General features: G+C 53.5%; 1 protein-coding gene across 3 annotated transcripts in view; it reads left to right on the top strand.

The window, feature by feature from the left end:
- Window positions 1–22,938, top strand: part of TMCO4 (transmembrane and coiled-coil domains 4) — an 89,612-nt gene that overhangs the window by 26,807 nt on the left and 39,867 nt on the right. For all 3 annotated transcript variants that reach the window (XM_026517177.4, XM_057305313.1, XM_048221938.2), the window contains exons 7-13: window positions 5,987–6,119; window positions 12,879–12,976; window positions 13,238–13,381; window positions 13,998–14,117; window positions 18,047–18,211; window positions 19,057–19,193; window positions 22,378–22,462. In XM_026517177.4, coding sequence (XP_026372962.1) covers window positions 5,987–6,119; window positions 12,879–12,976; window positions 13,238–13,381; window positions 13,998–14,117; window positions 18,047–18,211; window positions 19,057–19,193; window positions 22,378–22,462 — 882 coding nt within the window. The remainder of the gene's footprint in view (window positions 1–5,986; window positions 6,120–12,878; window positions 12,977–13,237; window positions 13,382–13,997; window positions 14,118–18,046; window positions 18,212–19,056; window positions 19,194–22,377; window positions 22,463–22,938) is intronic.

Genomic DNA, 22,938 nt, shown 5'->3' with positions numbered 1-22,938 from the left:
TTTCCAAAGAACAGGGTGACCTGTCCTCACCTTTATATGTGCTTGTGGCCCATGGGCTAGGGCTGTGGCTGGGATTGTGGGTGCACACCAGATACCCCTGAACCCAGAAAATAGGATTCGCCGCTGACCACAAGCTCACTCAAGTGTCGATTTACCTTTAAGAGACAGCCACATTGGACCGGACAGATAATCCTGGCTTGTTATCCAAGCTCCACCACTCTCTCAGCTGAGTGACTTAGAAGGTTTCAATGCACCTGTTTTCCCTCTTGTGCAAAGCCGAGCATCGTCCTACCAAGCTCCTAAGACCATTGGGAGGATGAGCAATCAGTCACAAGTGCCAGCCCCTCGGTGATGCCCGGCCCTTAGTAGGAGCGCCATGGACCATGGTTTTCCTTCCCGCAGAGACAGCACAGGGGATCTCGATCACACCCCCGCCTCCGGGCATGAGGGCGCCCAGACCTTCTCAGACCAGGAAGCACTCACCTGCTTGCCCACTGCCGTATTTCTCCGAGTGGGGACCACCTGCTTCAGAATCACGTGGGGAGCTTGTGAAAAGTACTCGTTCCCGAGCCCCATGCCAGACCTGAGTGCGGGGCGGGAGAATCTGAATTTGCACGAGCTCCCCTGTGGCCTCCCATCACCCCACATCACATCATCTGGATTCACGTGTTCAGTGACTTGCAGACTCTGGTCTCCGGAGGTCGATGAAAGATAGGGCCAAGGCTGCTCGGGAACTGTTTCACGTCCAAGTGACCTTGGACCTCTGAAGTTTCCTCCCAGGGGCTGGGATGGAGAACAGGCACCCAGAGGCTGACCCTTAGATCTCTGAGCTGGAAGGGACCTTAGGAGACCAGTTTCTCTGGCCTTGGTCCTTCGGGTGGGTTTCCAGAAATGCCAGCCCAGGTGCTGGACTGGGACCTGAGCCGCCCTCAGGAGCAGCGGGGCCATCTTGCATGGTTACTGCCCCCTGCCGGGCAGGCTGGGCAAGATCAAGGCTTGACTGAGATTCAACGGGAGGCCAGGAGGGCGGAGCAGAAGCCAAAGGCAGTATGTGGGCTTAGGAAATGTGTAAAGACAGGGTTTTGCTGCCTCAGCCATGGTTCCCGTGTCCTGGGCGGGGCCAAGGGCACAGCCTCTGCGGTCGGACCATCCACTTCACCACCTACCAGCTGGGTGACCCAGGGCAAGTGGCCCAGCTGTCTCCGTGTCCTCTTCGAATTTAATGGAGATACTACAGCAGCTGCCTGCTCGGGTGACTGTGAGGATTCAGGGGCTCAATGCAGAGGGTAGCACCAAGTCTGGTTTCGAGGAAGCAGTGCAGAAAATGAAGCTTCCAGTGTTAATTGAGTATTAACCATAGGGTGTTTCTGCTGGAAGGAGATACAGATCTTATCCAGCATAATTATTCTCCCCTATTTTGGACCTCTCCCAACAGAGATCCGTTCATTCATTCATTTCTACAAATAGTCTTATTCTTTACTCTTACAAAGATAATTACACATCTGCTCTGTTTGGGGCACAGGCCTGGATGCTAAGGATATACAGTGAATTTGGAGCTTCTATTCCAGAGGGGGAAGCGTCATAAACAAGTCAGCCAATGTAAAAATCAAGTTTTAAAGGGGGATAAGAAAATACCTCCTGATAAGGGAATAGAAAGCAGTGAAGTAGAGTCAGGGAGGACTTCTCAGAGGAGGTGACGTTTGAGGAACTGAGTGATGAGCAGATCCAAGAGAGAGTATTCGAGGCATTGTCAAGACTTTGACATTTAAGGGTACTCATCACTGCAAGAGATGACCCTACCCAGAAGAGGAGAGAGGCCTTACCCAGCAAACCCACTGTCTCCCTTGTCCCCTGGGAATGCAGGGCTCAGAGGGTACTGGAAAGAGAGAATAAGTCAGCTGGAGGTGAGAGGCAGAAGTGGGTGGGCACATCAGAAAACCCTGGCAGACAAGGGAAAGCTTCAGTTAGTTAATGAGCCAACACGTCTTACTAATTGCTGGGTATCATTCTGGGCGCTGGGAGACAACAAGAGACAAAGCCAAAGTTTCTGCCCTCGTGGGACTGACAGTCTGGTGGGGAGAGCCAGACAGTTAAGCTATCCACAGATACAACAGTGGTAGGAACAAGGGACGGGGACAGCGTGACCAGCGGTGGGCTGCTGTCCTTTAGAGGCTGATGGCTTCTGTAAGGATATAATATTTGTGACCCGACTGATGAGAAGTGACCAGCCAGGCAGAGCTCTGGGGGCGGAGCCTTCTAGTTAGAACAGCAAGTGCAAAGGCCCTGGGCTGGGAAAGAGCTTGGCTTCTTGGTGGGCCAGATACTAGTGCGTGAAACAGGGATCAGTGGAAAGTGATGTGGGAGAGGCTGGTGGGAAGGGGCCAGGTAATGTCCAGCCTTGTGGACCATGGGAAGAAATGTGGATTTTATTCTGAGCGTATTGGGGAAGTTTTTAGTTGGGGAGAGAGCACAATCAGTTGTATGACTTTGCCCCCTCTGGCTGTTGTGCGGCAAAGAGTGTGCTGGTGTGCGTGAACGATGAGAACCAGCGTGATGGCCGGTAGTTGAAGAGGGAAGGTGGGCCCAGTGGCAGCGGCAGGCAATGGTAGTGGAGAGCCGGGGTCCGACTCAGGATATATTTTGAAGGTGCAGCTGACAGCATTAGCCGGCGGATTGGATGTCAGGGTAGGGCAACCAGAAAAACCAGGAACAATGCCCAGGCTTCTGACCTGAGCTTCACAACAGGATGGTCAGACTCTTGAGGAGTGAGTTGGCCAACCTGGCACGTTGGCAGTAGAGCCAGGACCAGACAACCCCAGTGTTGGGGTAGCCTGGGACTCGTGCCCTTCCCCCACCACCTACCATCGGCCTTACATGGGACCTCAGCTCCAAGTCCAGCAGCCTGGCCGCCAGTGACCTTTACACAAGGCTGATATTCCAGAACCCCATGCCGTAGTATACTTAGGGAGCTAATCACCTGTGCACCTGGCAACCCGTATTCTAGAAGCTAAGTCACTGGAGCCTTAACCAGTGGAGTATGAATTCGCAGCTAATTATAATTACTACCAATTAATCACCATGGCCAAGGCTGGCTCACTTTCCACAGCTCAACTATCACCTGGGTGCAGTAGTCTATGAGAGCGGGGAGCTCCTTTGTGAAGCTTTAATTGACCCAGTAACCCCAGGACACGACATGTCTGTTCCCCAGCACGTAGACAGTTGCAGTCAAGGGCAGCGGGGCAGACGCTGCCAGTTCGTGCCGCTCGCTCTGAGTGCCCTCGTGCTAGGAAGGAACGGGTTTATTCTGCAGAAGCTGAAACCTCAAACTTCAGGACTTTGGAGGGCCATGCATGGTGAAGACTACTTTAGTATAATATAATTGCCCACATCGCGGGCGCCCAGCAGAGGAGTCTAATTCTGTCACGTTCATCAGGGACCTCTTGTGGGCCGGGAGTCCTCTTCCTCAAACCTTTGTGAGGTGACTCTCACCATTTCTGTTTTCCACCTGAGCAAGGATGAGCTGTTTGCCCAGGGTTAGACACGCAAACAGGATCCCTCCCCATCCGTCAAGTTATTCGTTGAACATTTGTTCTTTGTGGCAAAGCACTATTCTGAGAACTAAAGACAAAGCAATGACGACTCTTATAAAATTGCCTTTATAAAGTTTGTATTTCAGGAGGCGAGACAAACGAAAGTACACGAATGTATCAGAGATGGTGAGCTCTGTGAGGAGCGAAAGGCAGGGAGAAGGGTAGGTGGTCAGGAAGGCCTCTCTAGGCAGGAGGCTTTGAACAGAGACCTGAATGATGAGGAGAAGGCCCACGTGAAGAGCTGAGGAATGAGCCTTTTAGGTGGTGGAAACAGCAAGTGCAAAGGCCCTTGGAGCAGGAACATTCCAGAAGTCGAGGTCAGGGACTTTGACCAGTGGCCTTGTAGGTCATGGTAGGGTTTGGATTTGGTTCTAATCATGACATTTCTGCATTACCACCAAAGAAAGAAGGAAGCGGAGTGCCAGGAGCCCGGGCCTGGAGATGTTTCTAGGCTGGGAGGGTGAGTGGGGGTCTGAGGGAGGGAAACCCGAGAGCGGTCAGGAGTAACAGCAGCTCTGTTCCTCCTCCTCCCAGCCCTCAGACCCGTGGTCCTGAAACCTGGCTGTCACCTGCAGAGACAGACTCCCAGGCCCCATCCCACACTGCAGAACTGGAATCTTTGGGGGCGGGCACCCCTCTTGTCCCCACCAGAGTTTGGAGCCAGTTGAGTGAGGCAGAGGGGAGCCCCAGTGTCACTGGATGATTGGAGACGATGGTGGAGTTTTGGGGGCTTGAGGTGCTGACGTGCTGCACCCCGAGGGCCTCGCTGCCCTGCTATGCCCACCGTGTGGTGGAGTGCGCACGTTCTCTGCAGAGAACAGGGACCCCCAGACTGGTCCCAGTCAGAGAGGCCGCCCTCCCAGCGGGGGGTGGGAAGCAGGGACAGGGATGCAGTGGAGATTCCCCCCCCCCAATGGAGATGTTTCTAGATAAACTAATGGTCTTGGGGACTTTGGGTGTGCGGGGTGAAGGAGGAGGATGGGCGAATTCCTCGTCTCCAGCCTTGGCAGCTGAGTGATGTCATGTCCGGAGGTGGGGCACCCTCACGTCCCTCGTGCCTCACTAACCAGGTAGTAATGCATTCGTACAAGCTTCTGGGCTTGAGAAATAGAGCTTGGACAGACCACCTTTGGTTAAATTTTGTTTGATTAATTTTTCCAATTATAAAATTAACCCAAGTTCATTATGGATAATTTTGAAAAGACCAAAAAAATTTTTAAAAGTCTTGTGTGACATCTTTCTCTCCCTTTTTCCTCTACAGTGGGCTTTTTTTTTTCCTTAGTTGGAACCCTATGGTTTATTCTCAAGTAAATCTATCCATTTTAAAAATTTGGTTTCATTACATAAGCGTCTTTTTCAGATTTACAACGTTTCTCAAGAATCTTTTTTCTATGGCTTATTCTCCATGGGGTGGATGTGTTGTTTATGTAACGGATCCCCTGATGTTAGAAATCTCCAGATTGCTGTCACTTCCACGTTATAAAGGCAGCGGTAGGCTCTTTACTTACCAGTGTCCACATTCAGGATTGTTTTCTTAAGATTAGCATTTCAGAAATGGAATTCCTGGGCCAGCAGGGCTGCACATCTTTTTTTTTATTGGGGTAAAATACTCGTAACATAAAATGTAGTATTTTAGGCATTTTCAAGTGTACAGTTCAGTAGCATTAAGCACAGTCACCGTGTCTGCCACCACCACTGTCCGTCTCCAGAGCTCTTTTCTTTTTTTTTTTTTAAGACTTATTTATTTTAGAGAAAGAGAGAGAGCACGAGCAGGGGGAGGGGCAGAGGAAGAGAGAGAGAAATCCTCAAGCTGACTCCCTGCTGAGTGCGGAGCCCGACACGAGGCTTGATCCCACAACCCCGAGATCGTGACCTAAGCCAAAACCCAGTGTCGGCCGCTCCACTATCTGAGCCCCCCAGGGGCCCCTGCAGAGCTCTTTTCATCTTGCGAAACTGAAACTCTGTCCCCCTACACGCTAACTCCCCCTGTCCCCCTCCCCCAGCCCTCGGTCGCTGTTCTACTTCGTGTCTCTATGATTTGGGGGGGCACGCCGTTCTCAAGTGACCCTCTGGGCGCTTTAAATCAATGCACACTCCCACCAGCGATGTCCTCAAGCACCCACCTGTTTTCATCACCTCGTTCACAGCTTTGGGGTTGAAAAAATTGATCTTTGCTAATTTGCTGAAAAATACCACCTTGCCTCTGATCGGTGGATTTCGGTGTTGCACCGTATCGCATCCGGGAGGCTGGCCTGTGGTTTAGCTGACCGCCTCCGGTGGGGTTGTGCATGTTGGGCGTGTTTCCAGGCCTGGGGCTGTGTCCGTGACACTGCTGTTAACAGGGCTCTGTGCTTAAAAGCTAAACTGATTCTCTGTCCTTGTTTCTCTCTTTCGAGGGCGCTATGATGCGCGGGCCCGCGTCCTCATTTGCCACATGACCTCCCTCTTCCGAGTGCCCTTGGGGGAGCTGGATCTCCTTGAAGAGACGTTCCTTGAGAGCCTGAAGGACACCAAAGAGGAGGAATCTGAGTAAGGGAGCCCCGTGACCCCAGCTCTGCCTGCTAGGAATCGAGGATTTCCACTTGAGTGCACTGTTCAGATAACAGATGCTCCCCTCTTCCCCCACCCCCCTGCCATTGAGAGCTGGCGCAGGGAGATGGAAGGTGCACTGGACCGAGAGTCCCAATGCAGCCCTGACTTGCTGTGTGGCCTTAGCAAGTCACTTCCCCTCTCCGGGCCCTAGTCCTCAGTTATACAAAGTGGGGATTGAATAGATTATGGCGGGGGCATGAGTCTGTGACTTCCACAGTCCGTGACCCCGACACCTCACTCCGCCTCAGGTTCTCGTGACACCTGGTCCGTGGGCCGGAGTGGCCTGGATTAAAATCCTATCTCTGACACCCTTCTACTTGTTGACCTTGGACAGGGTCCTCCCCCTGCCCCCCGCACTTCCCTAAACCACAATATTCTTATCTGTGAAACGGGAGTCAGGATAACGTCTTCCCAGGGTCCCTGAAAAACGAACGTGGTCCTGCAGAGGGCTCAGCCCGCGGCTGGCCCGTAGCAGGTGCTCAGTAGGTAGGAGTCCTTCCTTCCCCCACAGGCCCTTGTACCTTCCAGCTGCAGAGCGGCTTTGCTGTCCCCGCGTGGTCAGGCGTGTATTATCCTGGTCGCTTGGCCGGAGCTCAGCTCTTGGCGGAACACCATACACAGGATCTGATGCCAGAGCCATCAGTCAGTCCCACTCACGGCCTACTGGCAGGCTCTTTGCACCGGGCACGTCTCCCAGCGTCCTCTTCGGCCGGCACGATGGGCTGTCTTGGAGCAGCCAGTTTGCACAGTTCCACCCAGCCGGGAATGCAGCTTTGAAGCCAGCTTCAGCGCTAGAGCCGCCCGCCTGCCTGGGTTAGCAGGGCCCCGGAAGGGGTTGTTTGCCGGAGAAAGGAAGCGACTTGATCTGTTGAAATAACCTGAACACAGGCTTGTGTTGCTTCCCAGAGCCGGGTCAGTAAAGAAACACCTGGACCCAGGCCCATGACCATAATCAGGAGCACGGCCCAGAGTCTCGTCTTGTCGCACACAGATACACACGCTCGTATGTGTATGCTTGGAAATGAAGGAAAATCTTAGCTATGCGTTTGGAAATCTTATTATCAGGAAAAAAAAAAAAAACCAAGTTATCGGGAGGATTTGTTCTGCTGATACTCGTAATGCCAGATCAGGGATGATGCAAAGCAGACATTCTAGGACAGCCCAGCTCGGCGTGTGATATTGGGGAAGTTATTTAACCTCTCTGGGCTTCCGTTTTCCTCATCTGCAAAATGGGACGACAGTAGCACCCTCCTTATGGGGTCCTTGAGGGAGGGCTCACATGAGTTCATACATGTGAAGTGCTTCGAGCAGGCTTTGCAGAGTAACCAGTTGAAAAATTCCATTATCTGCTGTAGTACAAGCATCATCGTTGACATTCCTCCATATGGGCCCTTTGCTCGGAAAAATACTCCACATGTGTAATTTTTAAATTCTGCTTTAGGGACTCTGGAAACCTCCTGTGGTCTCGGGAAGGGTCTGAGAGCCAGGAAAGGCCTGGAGACTATTGGGACAGGAGACCTAGTTCCCAGGGTGATTCTGCTACTAAATGTCTGTGTGGCCCTGGGCACGTTGCTTTCCCTCTCTGGGCAACAGCACCAGTTTTTTTCACCTAGACAAGTAGAGGATCGAATTCTGTGCAGGCTTCTTTTAGCTCCCCGGTTTGTGTTTCTGCAAGGCGAGCATATCACTCGACGCCCTGAGGCGATCCTTGGCCGCTCGGGTTCAGAGGGTGATGTATGACATTTCTGTTCTTGGGTCTCCACCTGGGCCCGGAGGCCAGCCGAGCTTCCCCCGCGTGTTCGGTGACTTCACTTCTCTGTGCCTCAGCTCCTTCACCTCCAGCAGGGGGGTGATGGTCGTATCTCCGTCACCGGGCTGTTGGGAGGATTAAACGAACAGATGCAGGTCAGAAGCTTGGACCAGCGCCTGTAGCACATACTAGGTGCCCATAAATGTCGGCTAATATCCTGCCTGCCCTTGACACTGATCACATCAGAATGACGTCGTCAACACGTAGCTGTCCCTGAGCGCTCAGTAGATGTGGGACAGGACGCCATCTCATCTGATGCACAGACAGTCCCGTGACAGTGCAGCCGAGGAAGAAACAGAAGGTCAGAGTGGTGACGTACCTCGGCCAAGTGACACCATCAGATTCATCCACCATACCCATCCGAACAGCACTCTGCATCCTTCATGGCACGGTTGACACGCCCAGGTTCCCATCTCAATTTTGAAGGAACCAGTAAAGATAATTCTTCTTTTCTTTTTTTTTTTTAAGTAGGCTCCACACCCATTGCGGCGCCCACTGTGGGGCTTGAACTCATGACCCTGAGATCGAGACCTGAGCCAAAATCAGGAGTCAGACGCTTCACCGACTAGGCCACCCAGGCGCCCAGTAAAAATTTTTCTTAATCAGGCTTTCTGCACTTTTACTTAGGAAAGTGTCTCTAGACCTCCCAGAAAATAAGCTCTCCCTCTATCAACTGGAGAAGGTGATTAAAAAAAAAAAAAAGGAAAGAAAAGAAAAACAAGGTGGCGATGATGATGATGATAAGGATAAGAAACACCCTCTCATGGGAGATGAGGTGGCCGTGAGTGACATCTCTCTGTGGAGCCGTGAGATAGGCAGCGTGGGTGTCTCACTCTTCACTGTGTATCTGTGGCTTCAGCCTCTGTCCTTGGAAGGCGGACCTGGAAGGCCAACTCAAGGTCATTTCTGGCATCCCAGCTCAGGAGCGTGGCCGGGACCGGATGATGGCAGAGATTTCCATGGTATCTGACCTGTGGGCAGTCAGTAATGGGAACGGGGCTCCGCTTGGATTTAGGAATTCCCACTGCCAAACATAGAAAGCATCATAGACATCACCCCCAGCCAGCATCTCCTGGGTGCTTTAGATGTTGGAATTCAGACAATGGAATTCATTGCAGGAGTACAATGCTGTGTTAGTTAATGATGATTGGCAAGGCCCTTCGTTTTATGTACAAAACAGCTATTAAGAACGTTCGAGTACTTAAATGAGTAAGGAAATCAGTTCGGGTTAACATTGAGAGAGAGGTCCTTACCTAAATAACTTGGGGGGAAATATTGTATTCTCTTTGCTCATTATTCAGCAAATTTTTATACACATTTAAATACTAATAGTAGAGCTTAGAGTGTATCATCCCTCTCATCTTTGTTAAATGGATTTGATACACTAGCATTCATACATCGAAGTAAAACAGCTTCCAGAACCATATTTACTGTTTAGGTATTTTATTCCCTTTAGGGTATGAGCTCCCCCCCCCCACTCTGCATAAACTCCACTAAAGGGAAAGATTATCTAGTATCACGGTTGTGCAGATGTCGCTGCAGGAAGACTCTAGAAGCAGAAATTTATAAAACTTTACAACATTCCGGATTGGTCCTGGTTATCTCAGAAGTTTTATCCTTGATGGCGATTGGCCTGTTCTCTGGCTAAATATTTGATTTAGCCAAAGTGCCCTGCTGGTTTTATAGATGTGGGCAGTGCGTGGGGGGTAGATACTGTAGCAGTGTGTTCACGTCCAGTCCTTGTTGGAATGATCAGGTTCTGTTCAAGAAACGTTTTCTGAGCACCCTCCAGGTCCCAAGCCCAGGACAAGCTGCTGAGGGTAGAGAGCAAGAAAGGCCCTGTCTGGGCAATTGTCCAACTGAAGATACAGCGGGTCCCTGGAGGGCTTGCCAGGGTACAGCTCCTGACCCTCATGGCCAGAGCTTCTGGCCAAGGAAGCCGTGATTTTAACAGCTACCCTGGGGGCTTGTGATGCAGTGGATACCAAGCCCCACCCTTTGAAAACCAATGGTCTAGAATGTCATGCTGAGTACGGAGGGTTAGGGACCCCAGAGTCGGGGCATTTGGGCAGCCCTGGGGCTCAGGCAGGCTTCCTGGAGGAGGTGACTCTTGAATGATGACTAATGTGTAGCCAGCTGGAGGCAGGTGAGAAGGTCCTTGACAGCCGAGGTCCAGCAGGAGCACAGGGACTGAGGTCCCGGCAGCGTGCCTGGGGGCGGTACAGTGTTTCTGGAGGGCAGGGTGTGAGTGAGGAAATAATGAGCGACGAGGCTAGAAAGGAGGCAGGGGCCAGGTCACCGGGGGCCTCAGTGTCATGCCAAAGAGGTGCCACTATCCTCACTCAGGGCAGAGGGAGGGGACACGGAGGCCGGGAGGGAGGGAAGCAGACGACCAGGGTTCTACTAGCCGTCACTGTCTTGGGGCTGTCCTCACCCCCCCATTTCCAATCCCTACGTGAGAACACTGGAGCTCAGGAGCATTGGGTGACCCCATGAGATCGGGGCGGGGCTCGGATACCTCTGCCCCAAATGTCCACACTGTTGCCCAGCCCGAGTCTGTTCAATGAGATGCCGCGGATTGAGAGCCGGCTGCTCAGTGCAGTGCGCGTTCCTGTTGCAAGTCCTCAGCCGCGGGAGTCTTTTCCTCAGACCTTGAACTCGGCCAAAAGCAACTAATTCCCAGCCTTCCTGTTTGCACGGAATGATGCTAGCAACCAAGGGCCAAAGTATATCTCCAGCCTGCGTGTAGGAGGAAGTTACCATAATAACGAAAGGAACGATAATAGCAGCAGACTTACTGACTGATGACGATATGCCGGGCCCTGTATGTGGATTATCTCACTTGCCCTCACGATGCCCCTGGGGATGAAGTGCTATTATCATCCCCAGTTGTGGGGTGAGGCAAGTCACCTTGGCCTCCGTGTCAATAACTGGTGCTTTGTCACAGCAGTAAGTGGCTCAACTAACAGGATAGACTGGCTTTTGCTACGTCACAAATGACCTCTGAATCTCAATGGCTTCCAGCCACAAAGGGGCACTTCTTGTGCACTGTGTCCATTGCACACTGGCGGTGGCTTTAGGCCACACTGCACTGTCTTGGTTCTGGGCCCCAGGGTGACGGAGGGACCCTGTCTGGAACGTCGCTGGCTCGTGGCGGAGCAGAAGGAGACTCATCAGACCCCTGCGCTGACGCTTAAAGATTGTTCCAGAAATGGCACACACCCCTTCCACTGACCTTTCATTGGCGAGAGTGGGTCATGGGGTCCCTCAGTGCAACAGGGCAGGGAGGTGTCCTGTTTGTGCAGGAAGGACCAGCATAGGGAGGGACAGCTGAACCTGGTGGGTGGTGCCCCACAGCCACACAGCAGCGGTCGAGGTCAAGTTCGCAGGGTCAGATCCTGACGGCAGAACCCACGCTCTGTCGCCATCCTGCCTTCCGCTTCGCCGGATGCCCAGTTCAGCCTCACCCCACGTCCAACGGCATGCATTTTGGTCTTGGAGAACCAGCACCTGCGGTGTGCGTGGGGGCGCTCAAGTTCGGTTTCCGCTTCCCTTTAGTGAAGTTAGCTGTGAAGGGCGGTACTCGTCACCCAGGAGGGGCGTGGGAAAGGAACCTGTCGAGGCGAGCCAGCAGAGAACCAATCGGCACAGCAGCTCCCGAGCGCCCAGCTCCAGTCCCACTTCTCTCCGACGACTGGGGGGCGAGCTACTTCCCCACGCAACACACGGTTCAGGGGGAACGAGATGGCAACAAAACGAGTTTTGGTCGAGGGCTGCGTGGTTCTGCTCACAGATAAACAACATCCAGAAGTGCCGACACGAAGCCCAGCCTCGGGGACAGGTTGTTGGTTGGATGGATGAAAAAGGAATGCGTTTCGTCTTTACAGCCCACAACCCGACAGGACAGCTGTTATGAATCCCATTTTACAGAAGAGGAAGCTGAGGCTCGGGGGAAATGCGTGTGATAATAACGGCCACCATTTTGGTCGCCCCTGGCAGTGTGCCATCACGCTGAATGCCCACAGCCCTTTAGGAGGGGGTTGCTGTTGTCCCTTAACTGGCCTGTCATTCAGGCACAATAATAAAACTGCTTCCAGGATAAGAGAAACCATATGAAGTACTAAGCACGGCGGCTGGCGAGAAGGAATTCCTCAGTAAATATTAACCATTTTCCCTCTTGGTCGTCATGCTGTCACGCTATTCACTGAGTTGTTGTCCAAACTCCAACCTCAGCAGAGTTCGTGCTCGGGACGACTGCACCGACCTGCCCTTGGTCCCTCATCCTGCTCCTGATTGCACGGGGGCTGCCCACCTGCCACCGGGGCTGGGCCTGGTGACTCTCAGCGCCCTCACGGCGGCCATCCTGAGCCTCACCTAACCCAGGTCACCCCAAATGCTTCCTTTCTGCTCAATTTTATAACTTTGAAAGGTCAGGTCTGGCCGATTCTAGCTATTGCCCCAAGGCCACGGTCTGTGATGGCAGACACTTCCAGAGGCAGATGGGTCAGATGGTGCGGAGCAGGGAGGGGAAGGGCAGACGGGGGCGATGGAGTCTGGGATTGTATTTGTACTTGTTCTGGGTCCATATGCTCAAAGATATTTTTTGTGCTGCTTCTGCTATTATTATTATTTTTGTCTTTTTATTATTCAACTTGCAACCCTGTTAGGATGGATCCACTGGGTGAGTAGCACATCCCCCACTCTGGGATTTCCCAGCTGGGTTTTAAAAACTTCTCAGCTTCTCAAAACCATCGACGGGCTCAGGGTGACTTTGATACCTTGCTCTGCATGGCAGCATACCCAGCATTGATCCTAGTTTGGGGGTTCAGTGAGGCTGGGTGGTCTCAAGGGGTCTCAGCTCTAAAGACCAACCTCTTTCCCCCCAGAACGGCTGAGGCGTCCCGGAAGAAGAAAGAAAACCGGAGGAAATGGAAGCGCTATCTCCTGATAGGCCTGGCAACCGTCGGGGGCGGGACCGTGATTGGTAAGGCCAGCCCGGGTTGGGCCGGGGCGGGTGAACCTGGGCCAGGGCGGTATGGAGTGAGGGATGATGCCAGGCTTGAAGCTAGAGAGGAGAGAGTAAGGGGGTCAGCTGGGAGGTGGCCCCCAGTGCGCACCAGGTGCTTGGTCAGCAGCAAGTGCATTCTTAGAAGCATCCATGGAAGGCAGTGGGCAGCCAGTAGGGGAAGAACCGGGTAGGCCGCATCTTCCCCCCTTTACCTACCATGGGCTGTTTTCCTTGCAGGCGTGACTGGGGGTCTAGCTGCCCCGCTCGTGGCCGCTAGTGCGGCCACAATCATTGGCAGTGCTGGGGCAGCGGCTCTGGGCTCGGTGGCCGGCATCGCTGTCATGACCTCGCTGTTTGGGGCGGCTGGAGCCGGCCTGACAGGTAAGGTTCCAGAGGAGTGGCGGCCCAGGGGGGATGTTCAGCCAGGGAGGCCTGACTCTTACAGGGCACGCCCAGATTCTCACCCAAGGTGGCTCCCCAGGGGACAGAAGAGGACACGGCTCTTCTCACGCTGGGTCCCAGCCCTGCAGGAACTCACAGCAGGGTTCCTGAGTTTACCAGTATCACAGGGGGAGAGGGGGGTCTAAATCATAGGTGCCAGCAGCCCCCCAGTCACACACAGCGATCCCTGTTCCACTCCCCACGTGGGGTCCATCCCTCCCCACATGGAGAATCAGGGCCAGTTTGATCCACTTTTTTGAGAGGAGTGTGTTACATCCGTGATGTAGGTCTAGAACCAATGGTGTCAGGATGGAGCCGTGAGTTCCAGCCCCGGCTCTGCCGTTGGGAGCCAGCCGGCCTTCGGAAGCCTCTTAGCCTTGGCTGTGATTGGGGACAATAATGGCACCTACCTTTAATGACTTAGAAAATGGGACATTTGTCCAGGGGCAGGGCACACAGTTGGCACTCACTGTGAGAGTGTGAGCACAGAGAGCCACTCTAACATTCCTGGGGTCCCCAGTCATCTCCACCCTCATTTTGGTATCTGGGTCTTCAGGGTACAAGATGAAGAAGCGTGTCGGGGCCATTGAAGAGTTCACGTTTCTGCCTCTAACAGAAGGCAGGCAGCTGCATGTCACCATCGCCGTCACCGGGTGGCTGGCGTCCGGCAGATACCGTGAGGACCAGGGGCAGAGCAGAGAAGGGTGGGGCGGGGGGAGGTGAGGGAGGTGTTGACTGATCTGGGACTGCTGCTGTAGGACAAACCCTGGTCTAGACTCTTGCCTGTGTATACCTCTGGGAGGGGTGAGCCCCATTTTGCAGAAGAGGAAACTGAGGCTCAAGAATTGAGATGACTTCATCCCATACCCATCCACCCATCCACCTTTCATCTATCTGTTGATCTGTCCACGCATCCATCCATCCACCCACCCATCCATCATCCATCCATCCACCCACCCATCCATCCACCCTTCCATCCATCCATCATCGTCCACCCACTCACCTATCCACTCATTCATCTGTCCACCCACTCATCCGTATATCCATCCATCTGTGCTTCCATCCATCCATTACCTATCTGTCCATCCAACTATCAGTCCATTTGTCTACCTCTCCACCCACCCGTTCATTCACCGATGCATGCATCCATCTATCCACCTATCCACTCAACCATCCATCTACCCATCCATCCATTCACCCATCCGTTCCTCCACCCGTTCACCTAGTAATTGATCTGTTGAGCAGTATTTATATGGAGTATCGTACACAGCACACACCAGACACAGCCAGACCCTAGGAATTCAGTGGTGAGCAGCGCCATCATGGCCTAGCTCCCATGGAACATGTGGTCCAAGACAGAAGACAGACGATTGAGCAATAATTACAGGGAAGTTTTATGGATGGCACAATACAGAGTGTTTCTGGGGAATGAAGGAAAGGTTCCTGGAGAAAGTGACTTTTAGGCTAAAGACTGGGGGTTACCTGGGTAAAGAAGGAACAAGAAGTATAAACCAAGCAAAGGAGCAGCATATACCAAGGCCCAGGGGTGCGGAAGAAGCACAGGATGGTTGGAACGGGGGACTAGAAGGCAGGGGTGTTGACAGGGTCAGATCATGCTGGAGCATGTGAGGTGTGGCAAGGAGCTTGAATTTATCCTCAGAGCAAGTGGGAGAGAGCAAAGGACTTTAAGCACGTGACTTAAAGTTGAAAGGACGTGAAGTAGGTGAGAGATCTGTACATCTTGACTGTGTGACCTCAAGCAAATTACTTAACCTCTCTGTGCCTCGGCTGCTTCATTTGTAAAGTAGAATAAATTATCCCAGCCTTTTGAGATATTTGCAAAGCTTAAATTACGCAAGCTAACACACGGAAGGCACCTGGTTTCTCATTGACATTCCACAAACATTCGTCCCCTTCGCTGCTCTAATTTGAACATGTGTTTCGGGGAGATTCTAACCAGGGTGGCATCAAGGACTAACACCGTGGTCCACCCACTGCCTGGTTCACCGTTGCCAGTGCTCAGTGTGAGGCTCAGCAAACAATTTTTCACTGAGAGAGAGAGAATGAGAGCGAGCAGGGTGGGTCAGGGCACCCGGAGCATCCCAAGCAGACCCGTGCTGACAGCCTCCTGAGTTGCCAGCCCTCTGGGGTCTGAAGGTAGAAGCCACAGCTCTTCTAAATGACACAGAAGAAGCGAGTGAGGAAATTTCCAGGCTGTGTGTGGAGGCGTGGTCAGGTGCCAGAGTCTTATTGGTGTGTGGTGGTCAGGCCCGGTCCCCACACAGTGGGCCTCTGCTGTTGACTGAGCACCTAGTCTGTGCTTTCCCCGAGTCAGGCGTTTTACCCTCGCGATGGGAACTTGATATCCATCACCTTACAGGATCCTCGTGTCTACCCGCTGAGGTGGGGGCTGTTCCTGGCCTGATCTGGCAGAAGAGGAGGCCCAGAGGGGTTGCCTGAGGTCAGGGGAGTGGCAGATGCAGGATTTGAACCCATGTGTCCTGACCCAAAGTTCATGGGTGTCTCTGTTCACTCCTTCCCCACCGCGCTGCAGGCAGGACCGAGACAGGAGGGAAGGCACGAGAGCAAGTATCTAAGTTAAGGAATTTGCGATTCTGACCAATCTGGAAAGCAAAATCCTTCCCTTTGTCTTACCCCCGTTTGCTGTTGGTCCCAGGTCCAAGGCCAGGCTCAGTGTAGAGGGAGGAAACCCTCTTCAGTGTTCTCCTCCAGCCTGTGCAGCGTGCTCTCCCGGCAAGGGGGGCGGTTGAAGAAACGGAGCAAGCTAGATTAAGTTCAGGAGGGAGATAAGGCCCCTTTGCCTGCCTCTGCCAGGAGAGAAGCCTTTGCGTCATCGCACGCTTGCTTCTGTGTGTGATAGGAATGGCTGGACTCTGCAGCCCACCCCGTGGTTACGTAGGATGATGCACGATAACGACAACAGCTTTGCCGCCAACCAGGCACTATTCCAAGCATCTCGGGGGCCTTGTTCACTGAGTCCCTCACTCCAGGCCGGGGGGGGGCATTATTGTCACCCCCATTTTATAGATAGGGAAACTGAGGTTCATAAGGGCTGCCAGGGCCTGGGGCAGGACTCACCACCGTTCTGTCTGGCTCCATAGCTCATGTTTGGGGCCCCGGGTGATGCAGTGGGGTACAATGCTTTACAGTTTATATAATGCAGTGCACGTGACCTCTCACGGGATCCCCGCGACACTCAGGAGTCAGATGTTATTGTTCCGTTCTTACAGATGTGGGACCCGAGGGGGCACACCTGGCTGTGAGCCAAGCAACCAGGAAGCTGCCGAGCTGGGACGCAGCCCCAGGGTGGTGCCTGCGTCAGCCTCCAGTAGGGATGAGGCCTTTGAGTCGGGCAGGGAGCTGATGTCTAGAACCCAAAGCCTCAGGGAAGGTGATGCCACGCGTTCACTCATGATCGTATTTTGATGAGTGTTTACTCCGTTGCCACGTCACCGGGCTTCGGGAGTCTAGTCCGTGGCAAACAGACTGTGGGGGACGTGCATTGAACACACGGGGGCACAACGAACCGTACAATTGCACACTGATGAGAACAGGCAGAAAGGCATGGGGCCGGGGGGGGGGTCCAGATTCGGCACCCTGCTGTGCCCCCTTGTCCTGCTCACAGAATAGAGTGACTGTGTGATGTGTGCATGGCCCTGTTCCTGCTGACTGAGCCGAGATGGCTCAGTGTCCTCAGCTACGAAGCGGGGCGCATAGTGGCACCCTATTTCAGAGGCCGTGAGAAGATGCAGTGTGTTTCTGGGGGGGCAGAGTGTAAGTGAGAAATTAGGGAGCAATGGGGCTGGGAAGGAGGCAGGGGCCAGCTCACCCAGGGCCTCAGTGTCATGCTGGAGAGGTGACACCATCCTCACTCAGGGCAGAGGGAGGGGACGGAGCAGGGGAGAGAAGGAGGCAGACGGTCGGGGTTAGACCTCTGTCTGACATTGGTCACCGTGGTGGTGCTGTCCTCATCCCCCCATTTCTAGTCCCGAAGTGAGAACACTGAAGCTTGGGAGCATTGCGTGACCCAGTGAGATTGTGGCCGAGCTGGGCTCAGGTGCCTCTGCCCCAAACTTCCAGATCATTTCCCAGCCCCAGTTTATAGAATGACTTCTCGCTAATTCCCAGAGTCAACTGTTCGGTGCAGTGCACGTTCCTATCATCCGTCCTCAGCAGCTGATGCCAGAATGGCCGCAGGGTGAGAGAGAGTAGCACTTCACACACACAGAAGTTCCAACATTTCATTCCTACGACTACACTATAAAGGGAGCTAAATATTCATCTCCCCGCTGCACAGAGAAGCACAGTAAAGGCTCAGGGTGGGATAGTGGTGTGCCCAGGGTCACCCCGCTACTAGTGAATGCAGAGTTGGGACTCGAACCCCAGCCTGCGGACTCCCGGGGTGGCGCTGAGCTCCGTCGGGTGCTCCAACTGCTCCACTGACAGCAGCCGCGCATCAGCAGGGGTGGGCCTCTGTCTCCCCACAAGGGCACATGGTCCCCTGTCACTGCCTGTCTGGGAAGCTGGGGTGGGGCACCCTCTGTCACAGACAGGAGAGACCCACCTACCTGTGTTGTCCCCTAGGTACCTTCAGTGCCCCGTGGGCGGCCTTGGCCCGCAGCCGCGAGCAGTACTGCCTGGCCTGGGAGGCCAAGTACCTGATGGAGCTCGGCAATGCCCTGGAGACCATCCTTAGTGGTCTTGCCAACATGGTGGCCCAGGAGGCCCTGAAATACACAGTGTTGTCCGGTGAGCCCCCCTACCCCGCCCCCTGCCCCGCCGCTAGCAGCATGCCCACTGCTCCCAGCCCACACTGCTACATGTCTTTGCACGCCCGAGGCTCCCAGTGAGCCAGGCACTGTGCTGGGCCTGAGGAACACGGAGAGGTTAAGGCTGCATTCCTGTCCATGAAGTTTATGGTTTTTATGGGGAGGGGACAGGTAAACAGCCAACCCCATTGTCACACAGCGTATCAATTAGCTATTGCTGCGTAACAAGCAACCCCAAAACCCAGTAGCTTAAATTGTAACAGCGGAGAAGTCGTGAGGCTTCATTTGCCTGATCTTAGCTGGGCCTGCCCCACATCTGTGGATCAGCTGACTGTCCAGTGATCTAGGCTGGCCTGTCTGGGGCCACGAGGGCAGCTCGTCTCCACCCTACCCCTGGGATCAGGAGCTAGCCCACAGCAGCTGTGGAAGTGCACGAGAGGCTGCACAAAACCGTTTCAAGTCTCACATTGACTCCTATCTCGTTGGCCAAAGCAAGTCCCGTGGCTGAGCCTGGCGTGGATGGCAGGGCAGGGCTGGGCACTGCTGAGTATGGCACAAAGTGGGAGGACACGGGCTGGAGTGACACATCGAGGCCATCTTTGGAATCCCAGCCATGACAGATGCTTGAACAGAAGGAATCCATGAATCAAAAGTGCATGAGCTTCAGTTTTGTTCATGGCTATTTAGCAGTTTGGCAGCACTTGGAAAACTTACGGGTTCCAAGTTCAAGACTCTGCGTTTACCTGGGCATCCACTAGCCAGCCTGTCACTTCCCTAGAACGGCCTCCCTGCGCTGCTTTCTTCACTGATATCCCACCTCCCCAGGCATCGTGGCTGCCCTGACGTGGCCAGCCTCACTCCTCACTGTCGCCAACGTCATCGACAACCCCTGGGGTGTGTGTCTCCACCGGTCAGCAGAGGTTGGCAAGCACCTGGCCCACATCCTGCTCTCCCGGCAGCAGGTGCGTGGGACTGGCTGTGGGGTGCGGGGCATGGGGCAAGAGGGGAAGTGAGCGAGCGGACTTGTGCACAGATGCCAAGCCCACATGGAGACAGTCTAGTGGCTTTGGGGGGCTGGACAGTCTTCACTGCCCATTAGTTCAAGTCACAAAAGTATCCCAGGATGGACCAATGAGAATTTGAGATTGTGCATTTCCATCAGGTAGTTAGGTAAGCACTGAATAATGGACATCTGGGGGGATGGACAAGGCCAGGAGCTGCTTCCTACAAGCATGGAGCTACCATCTGAGCGGATCTTCAGTGGTCCAGATACCATGTATGATGGTCAGGAAGATAAATGACCATCAGACTTTTAAAATGTGGGGGGACCTGGGTGGCTCATTCAGTTAAGCGTCTGGCTCTTGACTTCAGCTCAGATCATGATCTCAAGGTCCTGGGATTGACCCCTGCATCAGGCTCTGTGCTCAGCGGGAAATCTATTTAAAAATTCTCTGTCCCTCTTCCTCTGTCCCTCCCCGTCGTGCACACGCTCGCACTCACGCTCTCTTTCTCTCTCTCTCAAATAAATAAATCTTTATTTAAAAAAAAACAACTTTTGGGGGCGCCTGGGTAGCGCAGTCGTTAAGCGTCTGCCTTCGGCTCAGGGCGTGATCCCGGCATTCCGGGATCGAGTCCCACATCGGGCTCCTCGGCTAGGAGCCAGCTTCTTCCTCTCCCACTCCCCCTGCTTGTGTTCCCTCTCTCGCTGGCTGTCTCTCTGTCACATAAATAAATAAAAAATCTTAAAAAAAAAAAAAAAAAACAACTTTTAAAATTTGAATCCAGTACTTACCAGGAAAAGGAAACTGCCCCCTTCAAAATAAACTTCAGTAAACGGAGACAGAAGTTTGGGGAAAAGTTTCAGAGATGACTGTATGGTTAGGATTAGTTTGAGCTGCAAGTGAGAGAAAACTGTGAAGCACAGTGGCTTACACAAGGCAGAAGGTCATTTCTCGAGGAGAGGCCAAGGAAGGCAGTCTTGCACTAGAATGCTTGCCGTGGTGAAGAGGCCCGGTGCCTTCTGGCTTGTTGCTTTGTTGTCCATGGTCTTGACCTTGTGGTCCCAGATGTCAGCATCTGAGCTCCAGCCAGCAGGAAAAAGGAAGGGCCGAAGAAGAAAGAGCAAAGGCCTGGTGGCATTTCCACCGATGTCTCATTGGCCAGACCCTGGTCCTAGACCATCCCTACTAGCGCAGAAGCTGGGGAAGGTCGTCTTCCTTCTGAGTGTCAGTGAACCCGGCTGAAGTTTAGCTATGGGAAAAGGAGAGGATGAATATTGAGGGACAACAGCAGTTTCTGCCACAGTGGGCAAACTGCTTGAGAAACCAAACCCCCTAGGGGCGCCTGGGTGGCTCAGTCGTTAAGCATCTGCCTTTGGCTCGGGTCATGATCCTGGGGTCCTGGGATCGAGCCCCGCATTGGGCTCCCTGCTCGGTGGGAAGCCTGCTTCTCCTTCTCCCGCTCCCCCTGCTTGTGTTCCCTCTCTCGCTGTGTCTCTCTGTCAAATAAATATAATCTTTAAAAAAAAAAAAAAAAGGAAAGGAAAGAAACCAAACTCCCCTTGGATTTCTGTGTCTTTGCCAGAAGAAATAGAGAAGTTCTGTGCCAGGTTTGACGGTAAGGCAAAGACCAGCAGAGCAGTACTGGCTTAAACAAGGTGGGCGTTTATCTTCTCCCGTGGAACAGCCTGGATGTCAGCATCCAGGGCAATGCGATGTGTCTTCGTTTCCTCATGGCCACAGACTTACAGGCTTCAAACAACACAAATCTATTATTAACTTACAGCTCTGCGGTCAGAAATCTACCATGGGTCTGCAGGGCTGCGTTCCTTACAGACGCTCCAGGGAGCATCCGCGGCCCTGCCCTTGCCAGCTGCCAGAGGCCACCTACTTTCTTCGGCTGGTAGCCCCCTTCCTCCAGCTTCCGAGCCAGCACTGTGCCATCTGCAAATCTTTCTCTCTGTCCCTTGCTTCTGCCAACATGTCAGCTGTCTGATTCTGACCCTCCTGCCTCCCTCTCTGTCACATAAAGTGGCACTCACGGGGCCCAGGGTTCGGATGGGACCATCCTTGGGGGGGCTGTTACCCTGCCTCCCACATGGGCGGCTTTACAGTACCAGGAGCCCAGACTCCTTCAGCGTCATGATCACGCGTCCTCAGCGTTCGGTGTCTCTTTTGGTCCAAGACCACTCCGCTGGCACGACCTCCCCATTCCAGACAGTCAGAGGCAGGAAAGCGGAGTGAGGGGCATGGAAGTCACACTGTTGCCTCGCTTCTCATGCCTAGGCCCTCCCTAGCTGCCAGGGAGCTGGAGAGCTGTGCGCCAGCAAAACTCAGGAGTTCTGTTACCAGGGACCAAGGGGGTTGAGCGGGTGGTGGGGGGTAACAAGCAGCTGTCGCACACAGTTCCTGCAGAACTGGGCTGCTGTTTGATCAAGGGTTTCCTGTCGCCGTGGATGGGGTGGGGGGAGGGAGGGTCGATAACGCACGTACTGGCACAAAAACAAGGAAAAGGAAGAGACTGGCAGGACCAGACCGGTCTTTTGGAGCTCCTGTCCCCTCCTTCCATGTAGAGCTGGCACTCCACGTAACTTTCTTCTTCTTAGGAATTGCCTTTCCTACAAGTTCTTTAGTCAGAAGACCCCTCTCCATGTCTAACTTACTACCTTCTCTGATTTAAAGCCAATATTTCAGTCCCACCTTCCTATCTAGAAATGGAACAGTTGTCCCCCACGTGTCCCTGCCTGTGTACCCATCATCATACCCGGGGGTACCTTCCGCCTCCTCTCCCTGGCACCCCACTTCACTGTAGTCGTCTGCCACCTGATAGATGCGTCCTGTGCCCTGGGCAAGAAGAGACGGTGGCTGGGTAATGGTTCGAGATGAAAGGGAATTAACCGAGCCAGAGGCTGCCTGTTGGCCCGGAGGAAGCAATTCCAGCGGCAGGTGGATTTCTGTGTGAATGAGGGCCCTGCCTGTCCTGAGTAAGACCTCAGAGCTCCGGGACCAACCGGGGGTAGCAGACGCATGATTCACAAAGCGTGAGGCAAGCGGTGAGGAAAGTGTGAGGGCCGTCCTCGTCGGGGCTGATGCTTTGCTAGAACTGGCAAGTGTACCCCGGCAGACACCTGTGTCCTGTCTCCCACAGGGCCGGAGACCTGTCACCTTGATCGGCTTCAGCCTGGGAGCCAGGGTCATCTACTTCTGTCTGCAAGAGATGGCTCAGGAGAAAGGTGAGTCTGGCTTATTGTCACAGATGAAAACCCTTCCCAAGTTCATCCCCCAGGCAGAGGGTTCTGGGCGGGGGATCATGAGCCTTGTGAATGTGTTCCCAGTTCTTGTGATAGTAGTTAGAAGTTAAAAATAGTTTGAAAATAGACAAAATGGTTGAGTCACTTGGAAAATGGTTTTATGTTTTCCGTACGTAAATTCAAGTGGATGTGAAACGGTCCTATAATAATGACATCGGCCTTGATGTTCTCACCTGCGTCCTTGAGCGAGAGGGAAAGGAGTCGGATGAGAAGTCTGAAATTGAGGTATCGGCAAGGCCACGTTTCCTCTGACGGTCCTAGGGGACGATCCTTCCTTGTCTCTTCCAGCTCCTGGGGGTGGCCGGCAGTCCCTGACCCCCCTTGGCTTGTAGACGCACCCCTCCATTCTCTGCCGCCATCCTCACGTCATCCTCTCCTTCCTGTCTTCTCTTCTCTTC

This window comes from Ursus arctos, unplaced genomic scaffold, assembly GCF_023065955.2.
Source record: "Ursus arctos isolate Adak ecotype North America unplaced genomic scaffold, UrsArc2.0 scaffold_32, whole genome shotgun sequence".
In the NCBI taxonomy this organism is placed as follows: Eukaryota; Metazoa; Chordata; class Mammalia; order Carnivora; family Ursidae; genus Ursus; species Ursus arctos.
This window is presented reverse-complemented; position numbering and strand designations above follow the sequence as displayed.